The sequence below is a fragment of the Cygnus olor genome, chromosome 2 (genome assembly GCF_009769625.2).
Source record: "Cygnus olor isolate bCygOlo1 chromosome 2, bCygOlo1.pri.v2, whole genome shotgun sequence".
Lineage (NCBI taxonomy): Eukaryota > Metazoa > Chordata > Aves > Anseriformes > Anatidae > Cygnus > Cygnus olor.
This window is the reverse complement of record NC_049170.1, coordinates 68,625,798-68,645,070: the sequence shown is the minus strand read 5'-3', so window position 1 is coordinate 68,645,070 and position 19,273 is coordinate 68,625,798. Positions and strand designations below refer to the sequence as shown.

Below are 19,273 nucleotides of genomic sequence, written 5' to 3'. Positions count from 1 at the left end.
AGGTTACCTAATGGTATCAAATGAGCCAGCTGCGTATCTGGAACAGAAACTGGTAACCTGACACAAGACATCCAGTTAGTAGTGCTGTATTTCTATGATACCAAACTCATACATTACTTTTACTGGTTCAGTTATGTTCCCTTCCACATGCTGAGCACTCTCATGATGCTACAGAACTTGTGGCATTTTTTATCACGCAGAGATTGTGTAAGTGCAGTATACAATAAAGAGATGAGAAATCCTCTTTCTCTCCCTTAAAAATACAATTTATCTCCCTAGAAAACATTCCTTTGGATGTTTTACATTCTTGGCAACCTATCGTGAAACTAATATTAACACATGCATTGTCTGATGCTATTCGGAAAGAAGAAAATGCTTCCCTGTGAAAAAATTCTGCTAAGTAGCAACATCCTGTTCCTTAGTAGAGGTTTCATATTTTGCTGTTGCTCTAGTGTTCTCAATAGATTCCAATTGTACACCAATAAATGACCTTTGTTTATCTACTCAAGTATAAAGAGAATGAAGATTCACAATGGTTACTTCACTGCAGCAGTCTAATGCATTTTTTTTTATTTTTATTTTTTTTTAGTTTTTCTTTTTTCTTCTTCATGGGGAATCGCATCATCCGGGAATGAGAGCTGGCTCCTCTAAGAAATTCCAGGGCCAGCAGGTTCCAGAAGATGGTGCCAAAGCTTCTCACCTTGCTCAGCAGCAAGCTAAGCACCAAGAGCCTGGACTTAGGGGCTTGTGTCCTGCTCATCTCAGGCTTTCAGCCTCAGAACCTCGCAGTTGCAACCTGTTCCTTCTGTTGTCCTCTAGGCCAGTTAGGCCAGAAAGGAAAGCAGTGTGATTTTCTGAATGGACATTTACATTTCTACTGACTGCAATTTCTTTGTGGTCTTTGAGTTGTGGAAAAAGCACTGTGCATGTTGGGTTCTTTCATAGAGAAAATGCCTAGAACAACATGTTGCCCTTGTCCCAGGGGCACGAGAAAGACAGAGGATGAGGCACCAGCACCTCAGAGATGAGCAAGCCTTGTAAAACATTCAGAATATTTTGAGTGTACCCAGAGAGAGGGTTGGTGTTTGTAGACCTCCAGAAAGATCCCCTTTGATTTCTGGTTCATGACTGTAATCTGTAGCTTGATCTGCCTTGATTTTTTCCATATCAGAGCTATCCTAAATGGGCACCTGAAACACCTCAATATCAGCGAAACAGTTCAGAAGGGGAAGATAAAACAAATACTGCAATTAGTAGTCAAATACTTCGAATTCCTCTCAAAAGTTCAGAGCAGGAGGATGAGCACTGGTGTCCTTCTTGTGACAAAATGGAGCAGGTTGGCATTATTACTTATACGGTATTTTATTGCGTTCTCGCTTGCACGCCAACTCTCAGACCAATAGAGGTCTTGCTAAACTAACTAAGGAGACAAATGTAATGGAGAGAAAGGTCTAACTTGCAGTGCCATGAATCACATATTTTCCTTGACTGTAGGAGATTTTTGTTAGCCCTTGTAAATGGCATCTCCTCCCTAGTTTTTTCTACTTCAGCGAAAACAGTCCTAGAAGCAGTTACCTGCAGGTCAGATCCCAATGAAGAGGAGTCTGAGCAAAGGCTCAGGTCAGTGACTCAGAAAGGAGGTAGGAATTATATTGTTTCTTTGCCATTTTTAGAAATTTTTTTTCTTTGTGAATTCACCTCAGAAAATTATTAGTGTCTAGAAAGAGAAGCACCTCTCTTTTTAGATCCTGGTTTTGCCTTACTTTCCTTTTTCAGGTTTTAAAGAGAGAATTGAGCTCCCTGACTGTAGCATGGCTCAGTTCCAAACAATTGCAAAATCTGATTTGTTATCCCCAAGAGATGGAGGATGAAGGCATGCTGCAATGCTACTGGGGCAATCGCGCTTTTATACAATAAGCAAATAGTAGAAGACACTATTAATCATTCTTGGTTTATCATTAACTCAATTGTAAAATCATTTATGAACAGTATTCATTGCAGAATATCTGTCTGTGTAGGTTGCCCATTTTTAGACAAGCGTCCTAGAATTGTGGTATAATCCCAGATCTTAGATGGATAGCTGAGATGCAGAATAGCCTGTGTTTCCAAATAACTGCTGTTGCATCCTGAAGATCTCAAACTGTAGTCTGGCAACACTATAAACCCTACTGGGAAGCGTCTTGAATTAGACTGTTCAGTTTAGGACTGAGGGATTCAAGGAGCCTGGTTGCAACCCTGCCCCTTGGTCAATGCCTCTGTTTTCCCAAATGCAGTGTTAGCTCATAATGTCATCCTGCCAAACAAGAAATGCATGCTGAATGGGAAATAAGCCCACAAGATTTTTCACAATTAAATTTTTTTGCTGTCCCTCTTTATGATGCAGCTGAGATTTTTCATAGGGACAGAAATGTAAAGGGCGTGCTTTGGGCTACTCCTTGGTAAGGCTCTCTACTGGTCTAGTTAGAGGTCCAATAATTAAATGTGTCATGGCCCAGAGAAAAGATTGGCTAACTCTGTAATACAATGACGGGGTATGATATCCTGACCTGCAGTGTGTACAGCTGGACTCCATGCAGGGGGTCACCTGGGGATGTAACTCTACCCAGACTGAGTTCTTACTCAAATAAACTTCTACTTTTGTCCTTACATTTCACTGCTTTGCACTACATTCTCAGTGACCTTTTGCTGTCCAGTTTTTCTTTTTCTCACTTCTCCCTTTCTTCAAATGACTGAAAAGTCTACCTGATTTCTTCGGTTTTCTCACTTTGTTCCTTTCTTCTTACTCCCCAAGTTTGAGGTTGTACTGCTGTCCTAATTAAAGAAATACTTCAAAGGAAACCTTTGAAGCCACCAGTCCCTATGGATCCAGAATCATTCCTTGCTTCTCTGGTAAATTTACTTAACTTCTAAACAACCATTTACTACAATCCTTAAAAACAAACAAACAAACAACAACAACAACAAAACTCATGTTGAAGTTAATCTATGGATTTTGCTAGCAAAATTCCAGGACAGGGCAAAACTAGGATCTTTTTTTTCACTTGCACTTTTAAAACCTTACTTGGACCTGCTGCTACTCAAGCTCTATCTGCTCTATCCTTTGCACAGTTAGGAATTAAATCTTTCTCATTTCAGCCATTATAATAAACAGAATCAAACAGAATTTAAGTATCACAGAATCACAGAATCGTCTAGGTTGGAAGAGACCTCCAAAATCACCTAGTCCAACCTCTGACCTAACACTAACAAGTCCTCCACAAAACCATATCACTAAGCTCTACATCTAAATGTCTTTTAAATACCTCCAGGGATGGTGACTCAACCGCTTCCCTGGACAGCCCATTCCAATGCCTAACAACCCTTTCAGTAAAGAAGTTCTTCCTAATATCCAAACTAAACCTCCCCTGGCGAAACTTTAGCCCATTCCCCCTCATCCTGTCACCAGGCACATGGGAGAATAGACCAACCCCCACCTCTCTACAGCCTCCTTTAAGGTACCTATAGAGAGCGACAAGGTCGCCCCTGAGCCTCCTCTTCTCCAGGCTGAACAAGCCCAGCTCCCTCAGCCGCTCCTCATAAGACTTGTTCTCCAGACCCCTCACCAGCTTAGTTGCCCTTCTCTGGACTCTCTCGAGCACCTCCATGTCCTTCTTGTAGCGAGGGGCCCAAAACTGAACACAGTACTCGAGGTGCGGCCTCACCAGAGCCGAGTACAGGGGGACATCACCTCCCTAGACCTGCTGGCCACACTGTTTCTTATACAAGCCACGATGCTGTTGGCCTTCTTGGCCACCTGAGCACACTGCTGGCTCATATTCAGCTGACTATCAACCAGTATTCCCAGGTGCTTCTCTGCCAGGCAGCTTTCCAACCACTCATCTCCCAGCCTGTAGCGCTGCTTGGGGTTGTTGTGCCCCAGGTGCAGGACCCGGCACTTGGCCTTGTTGAACTTCATACAGTTGACCTCAGCCCATCGGTCCAGCCTATCCAGATCCTCCTGCAGAGCCTCCTTCCCTCGAGCAGATCGACACACGCGCCTAACTTGGTGTCCTCTGCAAACTTACTGAGGGTGCACTCGATCCCCTCGTCCAGGTCATCAATAAAGATATTAAAGAGGACCGGCCCCAGCACTGAGCCCTGGGGGACTCCACTAGTAACCGGCCTCAACTGGATTTGACTCCATTCACCACAACTCTTTGGGCCCGGCCATCCAGCCAGTTTTTTAACCAACGAAGCGTACGCCAGTCCAAGCCCCGAGCAGCCAGTTTCTTGAGGAGAATGTTGTGGGAAACGGTGTCAAAAGCCTACTGAAGTCAAGGTAGATCATGTCCACAGCCTTCCCCTCATCCACCAGGCGCGTCACTTGGTCATAGAAGGAGATCCGGTTCATCAAGCAGGACCTACCTTCATAAACCCATGCTGACTGGGCCTGATCGCCTGCTTGCCCTGCAAGTGCCGCGTGACAACATTCAAGATAATCTGCTCCATGAGCTTCCCTGGCACTGAGGTCAAACTAACAGGCCTATAGTTCCCCGGGTCTACCCTCCAGCCCTTCTTGTAGATGGGCGTTACATTTGCTAGCCGCCAGTCGACTGGGACCTCTCCTGATAGCCAGGACTGCCGATAAATGATGGAAAGCGGCTTGGCCAGCTCCTCCGCCAGTTCTCTCAGTACCCTCGGGTGGATCCCACCTGGCCCCATCGACTTGCGTACATCCAAGTGCTGTAGCAGGTCGCCAGCCATTTCCTCGTGGATAGCAAGGGCCACATCCTGCTCCCCCTCCCCTTCCACCAGCTCAGGGTACCGGGTATCCAGAGAACAACTGGTCTTGCCGCTAAAGACTGAGGCAAAGAAGGCATTGAGTACCTCAGCCTTTTCCTCATCTTTTATAACTAAGTTTCCCCCTGCATCCAGTAAAGGATGGAGATTCTCCTTAGTCCTCCTTTTTGTGTTGATGTACTTGTAAAAACTTTTTTTGTTATCTTTAACGGCAGTAAGTGCTCCTTCTATTTTTGTTTTGTTTCAGTTTGCCCACTGTTATCCTAAATCCTGGCATCATATTGATCTTTCTTTGCCTAAATCCTGGCATCATATTGACCTTTCTAGTCATTTGTGAGATGTCATCTCAGTTGTATCATATAGAGAGCTAAAAATGGTGCCTGGTGACTCTGATTGTGCTAGCATTGTGCTTTTGCCCTTCCTTGCTCTATCAGAGGATACAGAGAAGGCAATCCTGGCACGCTTGGGAATCCTCACATCATGTTGGCACCTATGGATCTACTTCCAAGTCATTACTGTAATTGAGAAACTTCAGACTTACTGTGGGTTTAAATTTTAGCTCCTAGAAACAGGAAAATTGGAGGTAAACTTGATGCTTTTTTTTTTTTTTCTTAACACCGTGCAAAGTATAAGAATTATCTTCTGACTTCAGTAAAAAGCTTAATGCACTGGGCTTGCAATACTTGTACAGTTCTGCTCTTTCCCTTTGGCACCCAGCGGGAACCTCTGACTTTTGCTCTGGATTGATGGGTCACGCATGCAAGTCCTGCTTCCCCACATGGATATGGTTTCTTGTTTACAGTTCTCAAGTCCTATGGATTTGTGAAGCTACCTGGGGATACAAGCACTTGAGATATCATGCCACCTGTGTGCTAAGGACACACATCTCTAGATCTCCTTTTTAATATGATCGTTGGTGCCATTGTCCTGTTTTTTCTTAGTGCCTGATCAACACAAGGACTTGGATGAGAGCTTGATGACTAGCTGAGATTTAATTTAAATAGGGCAGAGGTGATACTTACTGCTGGGGAAAGCAACCTAAGACCCTGGTAGAGATTATGTCTTTTTCTGTTAATGACAAAGAGTAGTATCACATGAGTAATTTCTTAATTCAGAGATCAGCATTGGTCTGCTTCGTTTCAAAGTTTAATTTAGTATGAAAGTTATGAGGATCTCATCCTGTGGTGAACTTCAATACCTTATCTGGGCCTCTGGTGCCTCACATTGGGTCTCTGGAGTGTGGTCTGAGCGTTGACTTGCTCATGAATTCATTTTAAAATATGCAAATACCTGATTGCTTTTCACATTAAGCTGGTTTTCTGTGCATAGTTGGTACTTTCACAATATTAAGCACAGATTTGTGTAGAAGAAAGGCATATTTCTTTTCAGTGAAATTGAAAAAAGTTTTGATTTTTATTAAAACAAAATGGTAGTGGTTGTTTTGTGCACGGTTTTTGGCAACGTTTCTGGAAACTCTTGGATCTGTTTGACCTGAGTCTATTAACACTTAATGGTACAGAAGAGTACACATCCAATAACAAATGTCTGGTGCAGCCTTCTCTTATAGTGACAAAATGGGAGGGAATTTGGCCTTCTGACCCTCCTGCAGTGCACCTGCAGCCTGCCTAATTTAAGCACAGGAAATGTGTCTAAGTTTCAGGTACTTGGAAAAAGCTGCATTCCAAAAACAAGTGTTCCACTTCTCCATTACAATCAACAGGAAGAGGTAAGTGTCTTTGGTGGCGTCAGGAAAATCTGTTTGCCAAGCACAGGTTTCTAGATTAAGGTCTAATAAACTGTTCTTCAAGGAGGCCTTCAAAGACAGCTAACTCTTGACACATGAGTTTTGAGACCCTGCTTTTTAGGAATCATAGGGATATCTGACCTTATGTTAATGCCACATCTTAAGTACTTGAGAGATTGGTTGGACTCAAAGCTAATGGAGCTACAGTTGGATCCCAGATATTTCATGTCCATGGAGCAATGCACAGAGCTCTGGCTCAAAAGGGGAATCTGCCTTTGGATGCATAAAAAACTAGCCATTTTGTTATGAGTCCTTGCTATAACCTTTGCCTTTCTAGTTAATTTCTATAATAGAAATTAGTTAATTTCTATAATAGAGCTTATTATTTTGTGTTTATCTCTATTACAGAGACCAGAGCATTGGCGGTGCAGTGGGAAGATGAAGGAATAAGGCCATTGTTATAGATCTCTCTAATTAGGAATTAATCTTGAATCATAATCCCTGGAGAGATCAGCTGTGTTTACATAAGAAACCACTGTGTTTACATAAACCACTACGGAGAATGCTCTAAATATAGGTAACTCTTGCCTTAAAGAGCTTACCTTCCATTAAAGACAGAGGGAGTAGGGGCGAGAGACAGGCTTCAGAAATAAGACAATGTTTAGTCACTGTAACCTTATTCACTGCTGAAGAAGATTTCTGCCTTCCTCATTGCCTTTTTCCCTTCAGCAGAGATATGCAAGCTCCTCAGGAAGGTCTGCAAGTCTCAACACACACTCTGCTTCTTCACAGGAAAAATTGTGAACAGGAACCACACAAATAGGCTATGAAAAAGTACAGAACCACTATTATGGAATAGCGACTTGTGCAATGTACAACCAGCCTGGCTGACAGTCCAGAGCTGTGCCATCTGCAATAAACCAGCTGTGATGTCCGATGGGTTCCTGACAAATGCAGAAAGGGGAGCATGGAGGCGCTGCCAGCCATGCCTGGCTGTGGTCTGGGAGGTGTAAGTCAGCAGCCTCCAGCTACAGAGTCAAGGCCTGGAGGGACTTAGTGAGGACTCGTGCAACTCCACGATCGTCTGCACAAAGTTAGCCTTGGGAAAGAAAGGGCAGTGAGGCAGCTGAATGGGAGCTGGCTCAACACAGTTCCTACAAGGATATGAAGGTGGCAAAAAAAAAACTCAATTCATATAAAACTTGTTAAAATTCTGTTTGCTTATTCATTTGCTTGTGGCAGGCCAAATCAAACTGCAAGGGAAAGGGAGTGGTATTTTTGTTTTCTATACAATTAATCATTTCCGTTGAGTCTTACTACCAAAGACAGCTATCCATATACCTTCAAGCAGAATGGAGATTTAAACACTGAAGTGCTGATTTAAATTCTGGAGGAAAATCAGTACAGAGTCATCAAACCTTCCAGCAATTGTGCTTGTTTCTCCTTTGCTCTGAGCCTCATCCCGCACTCTGAGACACCCAGAGCAACTGTGGAAGCCAGCTGGAGCTTTGACCAGGACAAAGCACTGTGTAGCACAATTGGTCCTTTGCACAAACTGCTGTTTGGCCTTCTGACCTGGCCACTCACCTGGTGTTTAGCTCAAATTAATTTAAAACTTGAAATCTTTGGGGTCCTGTTTGGCTTCTGGACAAAACAAAGTTTCTTGTCCAGTTGATAGAACAGTCAGTCCTTGTTTTTCTCACAGAAACTGCTGCTGTGGCTGAGAGCCCAGGAAGCAAGAAATGCTGTGAGGGCTGCGCAAGCAAAGCAGCACTGTCAGCAGTTGGAGATGCTACAGTTTTGGCAGGGGGGAGAAAATGATACTGGAATAATGGAAGGGCCTCATTGGGAATTAGGATTATTCCACAAAAGCCTTCCTTGTAATGGAGAGCTGAATAAACCAGTACCAGAATTCAGTCAGGCAAATGTCGAAAGTCGGGAATGGAGCTGAAACGCAGTAATAAATGCATCCTCTTACAGAAGAAGAGAGTGAATTGTGCTTGTGTTCCCTTCCTCAGCACACCAGGTCTTTGCCCTGTTATCAGTCAAGGCCTGTAAGTGTTGGGTGCTGGAGGGATGAATCTCACCCTTAAAAGTCTTAAAGTGACTCTCAGGCCAGCTCTGTTCCTACAGGAAGGTGAAAACACATATCTTTGCAGAGGAATGCTGCTCAAATCCTTTGCTATTACAGAACTTGTCAGATGCATTCAAACCTCCCTTCTGGTTATGAATGGAACCTGATTTCTGTAAGCATGTTCCTTCTTGATAAGCGCTCAGAAAATAATCTGTGAGACCATATTCAGCCTCCAAGTCCCCAAAGGACTTGCTCTTGGCTAAAGTGGCAGGTTTTTATCATGCCTGCTACTTAATGTTTCTACTGTCTGACTATATGATGGAAGCTTTGTACTCAGGAGAGCAGAAAAATAACATTGAATAGCCAACACCATAAATAAATCTGTACTTACTCTCGTATATGAATCTATTCACATTTAAATATGGGTATTTGTACAAAGAACAATCACTTCATAGGTAGTCATACAAATAAAAAACAATTCTTGGGAATTTTTACGCATGCTGAATAACGAGGTGTAGGCATGTTTGAACTCAGCAACTGCTGCAGATTCATCTTCAAGCTTGTAAACACTGTCATAGTAGCAGCCAACTGTCTTCAGGGGTGAACTGTAGCTCAGGAAGGACAGCTGAAACATGCTGAGACCTAAGCAGGGAAGGTACTCTACAAGTCATTGCCCAATTGCAAAGTGCTTTTAGGGACTGTTCTTGATGTTAAATTTACTTAAATTTACCGTTCATGTCAAATTTCCTAGCAAAACTATCTAAGATATTTCTGCTAAAAAGTGTACGTTGCTCACCTTTCTCAGCTGCGCTGCATTGAAGAACACTTACCTCTATGAGCATGTACAAGGAGAGCAGTGTAATCCCAAGGTTATATACAATGAGGTGAGCCCTGAGGGAGAACGGAGGCCTGTTCTTCATGAACTTGTTGCCTAGCCATATGCACAGTAGGTATGCACAAGTAAGGAAAAATGTAGGAAGGTAAGAATCCAAAAGTAGCCATCCTCTAACCCTGGAATCTGAAAAGAAATGCATGCAGCAAGCAATTAAGAATGTTATAGTAAAGTACTGCTAAAATAAGGCAGGTTGTACAGTGAAAAACATCTGCAAAAAGTGCTAAAGGGAATCTGCTGTGTTCTGCTCACATTAAGAGCTATTCATTACTATTACCTCCCAAAAATGGCATACTAATTCACAGAATGTGTGGTGAAAACTGCATAAAATTCCCTAATAATTTAAAGTCACTTACATCTCCTCACTTTAACAGGAAAGAGAAAATGAAAAGAGGAAAAAAAAATCCTGTATGTCTTTTCATTAATGTTTTAACTTAATTAAACTATATCTTGACTTGCTTAAGGGACAGACAGCTTGAAGATAGTATTATACTATTTTGATTCTGCATTTGTTACGTATGTATGAAGGCACGTGATATTTGCTAGAAAACATTTATACAAGGAGAGGATTTTTCAAAAACATTAAATATGAAAAACAAATAGCAAATAGCAAATGTTTACTTTGATGGTTATCAAAGATATTTGCTAACATAAGGGCTTGCTTTCTCATAGTTTTTCTTCTATTTGCTTGATCCTGAAATGCAATATTAAGGTCAAATCCTGCTTGCCTTATTCACACAAGTAATCTCATTGGCGGTAATCAGATAGTTCAGTGTATATGAGCAAATCCTAATTCTGCATGCCAATCTGGAGGCACCATTTCATTGTCCTATGAGCAACTCTGTGTCACGACCAAATGTTTTTTTTCCCTCTTTTTTTTTTTCCACGATAGAAGAAGATTTAGAGTTAATTTTTTATAACAATAATCTTTGGACATTTATCTAAGAGAAACACAAGTGGCAACATGGCTAGTTTTTCAGAAAGACAAATCTGTCAAGAGTTATGGAGTATATGAAGAAATAAGTCAATGAGAAGCTATTGTGCAGGTCACAGTAGTTCTTTCTGCTCTAAGAAACTGTTTTAAATTATTTAATTATTATTTTTTAAAGACCAACATTAGGCTAAAAACTGTAACAGAAGAGAAGGTGTTCACAGTGGATGAAAAAACATTTTACTACTTTTTCAACCTGGGACTGGGCAATGGATATTTCACACATCAAATGTGCCTTAGTGTTTAAAAAACTGTTGCTTGTGACAATTTTACGTTATCATATTCTTTCCAACTATTCTTTCCACAGAAATATATAGAGAGATATAAGTAAAGTGAGATTTTAAGTGAGTTAGAATAATCTGCTAATGGAACTTTCTTTCTCACTAGCATTTCCCTCCACTTCCCACCTTGCTTCCATTGCAGTAACTGTAACACTCATCATGGATTTGGGCTCCACATGGGATGTAAGCTCTTTTGCAGGAAAGACTTTCAATGAGACCTGAGTTATTGTGGAAGTCCAGTGCTCTCCTGGCTTTGACCCTCCCTTCTGGACTCCTAAACACCAGTTCCTCTCTCCAAAAGATGAGAGGCATAGGATTAAAAGAGTTGTGAAAGCATGACTACCTACTGCAAAGCACAGCCCTTCCTTCAGGGCGGCTTTGCCTTGGTGTGCATTACCATGCCAGAGTGCCTGTTTTCTGTCTTCATATCTCAGTGCCTAATTAAGATCACTTCAGTGTGAGAGTAAATGCTTCCAACAACCCTCTCAAAGGTCACGAGACATTTAGGAAGCTGTGGAATGGGTGTTTTTGAGGTGATTCTGTTCCCATATGGGCTATAAACAGGACACACGAGTCAGAGGACAGGTAAAGCTTGTGTGCACAAATGTTGATCTAGCATATGTTTTAGGAGCATTAGGGTTTGATTATTTAATTGGTATTCTAAATGAAGATGAAGAAAGCAATTGTTTCAGCAAGACTGCTCTCTAAAAAGGATCCACCCATCCGAGGACTGCAATATTTCATGCATAAAGGTTATTTGCACAAAGGCCAACTGGCATCAGATAACTAAATGGTATATTTGCTTAAAGAGGAAAAATAATTGGAAGAGATAAGAATACAAAATAAACTAAACAGCATTAAATGCTGCCCTAGTATGCCCTCAGAAAGCTGTTTTTCACTCATGCTGTGAATGGCCACAAGCATGTGGCCTGATCCACACAAAAGCAGAGCTCCTTGTGCTTGTTCAGGTCAGCACGTCAAATATTTTTAAGATCTGTACAATTTCATTTTCAAGTGTCTAGAGAAATTTTAAAACTTGTTCCCGTACTGATTATTTTCCAACCTGACCTTGGTACCTTGAAGGGTAGGACAGTTATTAGCAGAAAATGATTTATCAAAAGCAGCCAGAGGATCTTGACTGTTCTGTTTCCATGTTCCCTTTTCCATGAATGACAAGAAGAGGGAGGTTTTTATGTGTTGGAAAGGCAGATGAAGGGGAGTGTATTTTTAAAAAAACAGGTTATCAGAAGAAGAAAAGAGACCAACAGTTACTCTATGTTAGGTTACTCTGTGTTCTTGTAATATAAAGGTACAGTGTCAATGGAAGAAAGCATTATTTTTACACTGCTGAACCCACACAGCATCTAAATTTGAGACCAGGGCAGTGAATAAAGGCAGAGTGTGGAAGTGCTGGACAACAACCACAGAAAGGAGCAGGCGCACCCAAGCTCTGGTTGCTCTGTGAATAAGCTCATTCACAGTCACTGGCCACGATGTGCTAGACCCTTGGGGTGAAATCTTGGCACCTTTGAAATGAGTGGCAAGCCTCATAAGCTCTTTAAACGTATCAGGCTTTTATCAGTGAGGTTTAGAAACATTTTGATTCAGGTTGCTGTATAGCTTTGGCTGAGTGGTGTCGGAGAAAATTCAAATGGTGTCTGAGTAGATTCATACCTTTTCAGGTGCTGAGGGTAGATGGCTTTGTACCAATGCTTTATTACTGTTTATATTCAATTGACTACAGAAAGAGTGATTATTACTTTAACATAACTTTGTTAAAATGTATCTATTCTCAACCACTTCTGCTTCTTTGGCACATTAAAAAAAAAGCAACCCATTAACTAGATTTAGCTCCTGTAATTCAGTATTCCTTAATTTTGCATAATCATATAATATCCTGACTTGGATGGGACTCACAAGGATCATCGAGTCCAACTCCTGGGTCCACACATGACCAGTCAAAAATCAAACCATATGTCTGAGAGCATTGTCCAAGTGCTTCTTAAACTCCAACAGGCCTGGTGCTGTCATCACTGTCCCGGGGAGCCTCTCCCGGGGCCCGATCACCCTCTCCGTGAAGAACCTTTTCCTAATATCCAGCCTGACCCTCCCTTGATAATACTCCAACCAATACTCCAACCAATACTCTGTAGAACGTGAAGGCCCTGGAAAAATGTTCTTTTTCAGAACAATATAGCTATTTCACTCTTTCTCATTTTGTCCTGAACCTAGATAAACTCCTCTCCAGAATAATATGTACCAACACCACTTTGTAAGACCACTTCTTATTAAGAGATGCAACCAATGGGCATGTATGTGGCTTCTGTTCCCTGAACCAAGGGACTTGGTCTGTTAGGTCAAAAGCAAATTTTAGGTAAATTCATGTACAAAGTCTGTCTGGCAGCAGAGAACAAAGACACAAAAGAGGCCTTTATCTAAATCAAATTCATATCTTTGATAGCACACCCCTTATTCTAGTAGTGTAGTACTGCAGTTGTGTTAGCTACTAATGTGAGCAGAGAGAACCTCCAGGAATTAGTGCCTGGCTTTCTGTCTCCTGCTGTGGCCTCAGCCACACCAGGTAATGATAACTACAACCAGTATAATAGCACCATTATTTCAAGGGTTGCTCAAATACAAAATACCTCAAATACAAACCACAGATGTGGGACTGATTTTGAAAGAATGGAGCATTGGCATCTCTCTTTTTAAGCCACCTTGCTGCTGAATTAAGTGGGTATTGTGGATGAAAGTTGGGGGAGAGAAAGAAGAGGAATGTTTTGTCGGTTTTATACAATTGGGGAAGCTCTCAAGAATTCATTAGATTATCATTTGTGGTGTCATTCTATCCAATTTAAAACTGCTTGCAGTCTACCGTGAATTATTTATGTATATAAACATACTGGAGGGAGCTTTGCTACTTATGAAATGTATGATACTGCATCACTATACCACCAGTTCCAAAGAAAAAAGCATGGCGAAGAGGCATGGACAAATGCTATCTTCAGCATTGATGTCTGGAGAGGGATGGTAATGTACTTGGCAAGTATTATAAATAATACTTAACTAAAGTGCTTTCTAAAAGTCCACAGGGATCTGTGTGGGATTCTGCATTGGATTAATTACAGCTGGTCCTTTCAAACAATTTGGCCAGGACCAAGGAGGAAGGAGGAATGAAGGAGAACATCATGTTGATTTAAAAATAAAATAGTAGTACTTATACGCTTGTCATCACAGTTCTTTGTTAATAAAATGCATTGGTGTAGAAACCATTAATTAGATGAACCTACTCTATCTGTTTTAATCACTTCTGCTGCAGTTCCCAAGCTATTCACTGTCTTTTCACTAGAAAGCTTTCTTTCAAGCTTCACATCTGCTGCAGAAATGATAGGAAATATTTTGTACTCAGCCAGACAGCTACGAAAAATGAAAATTTCTTCGTTTTAAGAATGCTACTTATACTTTTCCTTGTCATCCTAATGAAGCATGAACTGTTTGTGGGACCAAGAGGATATTACCGCAACAAAATGAGAATACATAACCATGTTTCCACAGGTAGCAATATTGGCTTTAAACACAGAGCAAAGTTTGCAGGGCTATTCCTGAAGTTGGACATGCTGAATAATGTTTAAACACAGGCTTACCAGCAACAAGATGGCCACACAAGGTCCTTCCCTGAAGACTGGGTCTGCTCTCTAAGCTCCTCTCTTACTTTTTACTTTAGTTGCTTGGCCCTATCCCTCCTTGCCATAGCCCTTCCTCTTTTTTATGCGGTCCTACCTCATTTTTTTTTTGCCGCTGGCTCTAACTATTGGCACAACTATTACCCCTTCCAGGCCTAACAGATCATGAGGCACGTCCAAGCTCTGCTAAACCAGCACTATAACTATTCAAGTTATTCTCATCCAAACTGTTTCAGAAAGCAAGAATAGGCAGTAGAAGGGTGTACTTGTTCTCTCACACTATCGGTTTACTGAAATTTTGGATGTCATCCTGCAGGGTGCTGAGAGCCCTTTCTTGCTATTGTGCTGAGCATGCTTCTGAATTAGGCTATTTGCTACATAGCAGGACCAAACAAGGACTAGATTATTAATGAACATCAATCCCAAAACAGAACTTCCAAACTTCCACTTTCAGAAAAATCAAAGATTTTTTTTTTTAATTTCTCTAAGGACAAAGTTGAAATCCTATGATATTTTAAGAATCAAAGGACTCTATAATACAGTGATTTTTGTATCTTTTTAAAAATCACCTTCATTTCTTCTTTCACCTTCAGTATAACTTGTGACTAGTTTTAATTTATATTATAGATAATATGTCAAACAGTCAAAACAAAAAAATATTGTTTTTCTAAAAGCCCGGTGCTTTGACAAATTCCTTACAATAACAGTGTGTTCCTGCAAATATCATTATTCTGCCTAGTTCATAGTTTTCAATGAGAAATTATTCAGAAAGAAAATTTTGACTGCTTCTAATTACCAGAATATTTTTGAGTGGTAATGTGGATAGTCATTGTTTCCTAAAAGGGCTATAGGTGGAGCAACTTACCCCGAGGTCCAAACATATAGTCCACAAACTTATTTACTTCCTGGTCAAGAGCTTTCAGATGTTCCTAAAAAAAAAAAAATATAACAACGACATTATCTCATGGCTCACATAGAAAATACAAAAATAAGAAAAGAGTAATTTGGCAAAGAGCATGTCGTGATGCTTAAGTATTTCCAGGGCATGACACACCAGGTCTTCTGAAAAAAAAAAAATCTTTAAAAATGAATTTAATGAATAGAGGCCTCACCACTGGAAACAGTGCCAAAACTCTAGAACTCTTTAGAAAGTGAACCATGTCTGAAATGAGGTTTTACTAATGAAGTAAAAGCCATACAACAGTGTGGAAGTAAACAGTGAAGTAAAATCCGCACAGCAAATCTGTCTGCGATGAATGTCATTTTCTCTCTAGTAAAGATGTTCTTTTTGTTTGTTTTTGTTCTGCTTCTTCAACTAAAATCACTTTTTGTAGAGAGGATCTGACAATTGCTTTGGTAAGCTTCACAAAGCTGCATGGCTATCACCGGGCTAGTGACAGCACATGAGCTGAATATATTGACACTTTGCTCTTAAAGAGGGAAACCTTTGGGGTGAGCCAACTAAGATTTTGCTAAATGAGGCACTGAGTTCTAAGAACAAGTTGGCAGGAGATTCCAGGCCTCCAGTAATGACGTTCAGGCCATGCAGGGAGGCAGGAAAAGGAGGAATTTTACAGAGACTTTGTGTTTTGAGGTCTAAGCCAATGAAGCTGCTAAGCTGGCAGGCTCAGCGCTTTTGTGATGATTGGTGACTGAGTTGGGAGCTAAGCCCTGACCGATGCAGGCCTTCCCTCAGTCAGATGTGGTGGCCTCTCCAAAATAACCTCCTCCCAGACTCTGGTTCTGGGCAGCGGCTTCCTGCACACTGGTGCCTGAACAGCTCTTTGCCCCAAGTCTGGCTTCAGCCAGGTTCTTCCTCTGTGCTTTCCAACAATTCCTTCCTGTGCTTGATGAATCAATTTCAGCACTTAGCAAATGCAGCCAAACTGAGGAGAAAGACAGAGACAACGAGCATCTCCATGAGGCAAGAGCTGCCAAGGGCTGCGTGTGCCTTCAAATGCCAGATATCTTCATGGCAGCTTGGGCTGCAGCCTCCATTAGCAGATTTGCCTTTTGAAGAGCCACATTTGCACCCTGACAAGTCCAGGGGCTGGGTTGTGGTGTGGGCAGGGAGAAGCTGCTGGCCCTCCCAAGCCCCATGTGTTTCTTCCCCTCTGAAGTTTTGGTCATCAGGATGTTCAAAATGAACAGCTTTTATGTGAATACATAGGTACAGCTGAGACCTCCTAGGGAGCAAGAGGTTTTGTAGCATCCAAGGCTGCAAAACTGCTTCTCCAAAATGCTGCTGTGTTCACATTATCTTAGAAAAATACACCACCATCACAAAAAAAAAAAAAAGTATTTTTCTTTTATTCTTCTTTAAACAAAAAAAAAAAAGAAAAAAGCAAACACTCAAAAAGCATAACAACAACAGAAAGGAATCGACAAACACTAGAAAGGAATTGCTCTGAAAAAGGAGAGAAGGAAACTGATGATTCGTGATACTTCATACTTCACAGCACTGAAGAAACTGAACCAGACTTTAGGAAGTTGTCCTGACTGCTGGCTCTGGGGAAGGGTGTTTTCTTGGCTGCAGACAACCCCCTTGGCATCCAAAGGATGCCTTCTGTTGTAGGATGCCACTTTGCTTCCAGGATGTGCAAAAGATCTGCTTCCATTTTTACACCTTCAGCTATGCAGCTCGTCAGCTAACATTTCATGGTGTAGGTATTGCCATTTGGGCAATGACACCTTTTACTGGTCCTCTGTGACTTGCCCACTTCCTGCATTAATATGAAACTGAGCTACTCATGTATTTGGTGTTTTTTTGGTGTGTGTTTAGACTTAGGAGACTGCTTTGGAAAAAATACTTTAATAGATTCAAATGTCTTGTAGTAATGAGCATGCAAAGCTACGTGCTTTCATGGTTACTTTATATAAGCACATCTTACATGTCAGGAATAAAGTAATAAACCATGTATATTCCTTTTATATTTAAATTCTGTAGACAAATCTATTCTAGGCTGCATTTAAATGGAAATTCTAGGCTGACTTCTTCTACCAGTTAGATGGAGGAATAAGAATTGTGGAATAATCACTAAGAAGGAAGAGCAGAATGAAGATTAAAAAAAAAAAAAAAAAAGATTACCAGGATGGCTTTTTGCAGAGGTTACTGTTTTCATTGATCTGACTTGTGACTTTTGCCCTCTTATACCTGGCTAGTATGAACCAACAACACACTGAGTAGATGACGCAGTCTAAAGCTAAATCTACCTCCTTAAGTGTGTGCTTAAATGACCCAGTAGAGACTTGTACCAGCTCCCAACTCTGCTCCACTCTACCTTAATTAGCAATTGATTGATTCAATGTCTGGTTTGCTTTTCATATGTCATTTGAGAGTAGAAATTTTTCTAAGAGGCACAGCAAAATAAATAAATGTACTTTAAAATGACCCAACATTTGCCTCCCCTTTAACTCTCCTGCAACTTATTTTACCTTACAGGAAGAAAAAAAAAGTTGTTTGGCTGTCTTACAGATTTACAGTGTTGTTAAAGATGATATATTTGTTTATATTCTAAACACTAGTACTGATATTTTGGAAAAAAATATTCTTAGTTTAAAAAAGATCGTTTTGTATGACTGGTCTGTCACCTTTCTTTGGTGCTTATTAAGAAAGCTCTATGGAGCTTTCTCTATGTCTTCGAAAGACTAGACTTTATTTCTGGACTTTAGAACATGTCCTTAATAGTTCCTGCCTCTGGACAGATTAGATGAAAACGTCTTGCTCAACATGATCAGTTGTATTTGTAAAGAAAAGCAAATAAAACCAGTCTGAACAAAAATACATGCTCTGAGAACTCAATGCTCTCTGGAAAATCACTGTAATAGCCTTTATCAGTGAAAGTATTTCAGCTACAAGGCTAAAGATTAATGTGTGTTTCTTGATTTTCCTTCTGTTGTACAGGACATTGCTCTTGTCATTGGGAATGCTAGCAGTTTGGAAGGACTAGGACAAATTAGTGGTAGATCTATTTACCTACACTTACAAAAAACACATTAGGTTATTCAAACAGATCAAAGCACCCAAGAGGAAAGATGGGGAGGGAGAATAAAGCCAGTGATGATAAAGCAACATGGAGATTTCTTATGAATTTCAATATTTTTAGAACAGAAATGGGAATAAGTGACTAACTTGTTTGATCTTTTGGGAGAGACTGAAGAGGAACAACCACCAACAGGCCAGGAAACCCACCCAAAGTGGATCCTCTTGGCTGCTGTCACAAACCCTTTGGAAAGAGAATTTGCTCCCAGGTATGGAGTCTCTGTAACCAGGAGAAGTCTAAAGACTGATATTCTAAAATTAAAGGCTCCTTGAAATTTAGAGACAGCGATACTGGATTTGCTGAGATGGGATGAGGAACTTACATTCAAAACATTCTTTGTGTGCATAAAGTACTATTACAGAGAATAACTTTGACTGAAATACAAATAAAAGGTAATTCTTAAGTATACGCATACATGCTGATGTAGGTTTGTGAGGCTTTTTGTTTGATTATGTGGATTTTAAATCACTTTCTGAAATAAAGGTCCTACAGATGAGTAAACTGCATTTAATCTTTCTTACACTGTGTGGAAATCTTTTTTATGCAAATGCTTGGAATATCAGTTAGTATCTCAAAAATCCAAGACAATTTGTTGCTTGTTCTTGCACATCTATGCAGAAACTAATGCACTCTATACGCAAAGAGATCTCATTTCAGGCTTCAAACAAAAAACAGAAGTAGGTGTCAGCTTCTGCTTGCCCATACAGCTTTTGGAAGTAAATGTGATATTTGAAACAACCATGATCAAAAATATATATATTAAGTGTATGGTGATTTCTTTATTAT

The 19,273-nt window shown here is 40.7% G+C and overlaps 1 protein-coding gene across 1 annotated transcript in view; it reads right to left on the bottom strand.

Annotated features, from left to right (window-relative positions):
- ELOVL2 (ELOVL fatty acid elongase 2) overlaps positions 1 to 19,273 on the bottom strand; it is a 50,493-nt gene that overhangs the window by 12,433 nt on the left and 18,787 nt on the right. The window contains exons 2-3 of the mRNA XM_040548730.1: positions 15,310 to 15,373; positions 9,428 to 9,615 (exon numbers count right to left, since the gene is read on the bottom strand). Of these exons, the coding sequence (XP_040404664.1) occupies positions 9,428 to 9,615; positions 15,310 to 15,373 (252 nt within the window). The remainder of the gene's footprint in view (positions 1 to 9,427; positions 9,616 to 15,309; positions 15,374 to 19,273) is intronic.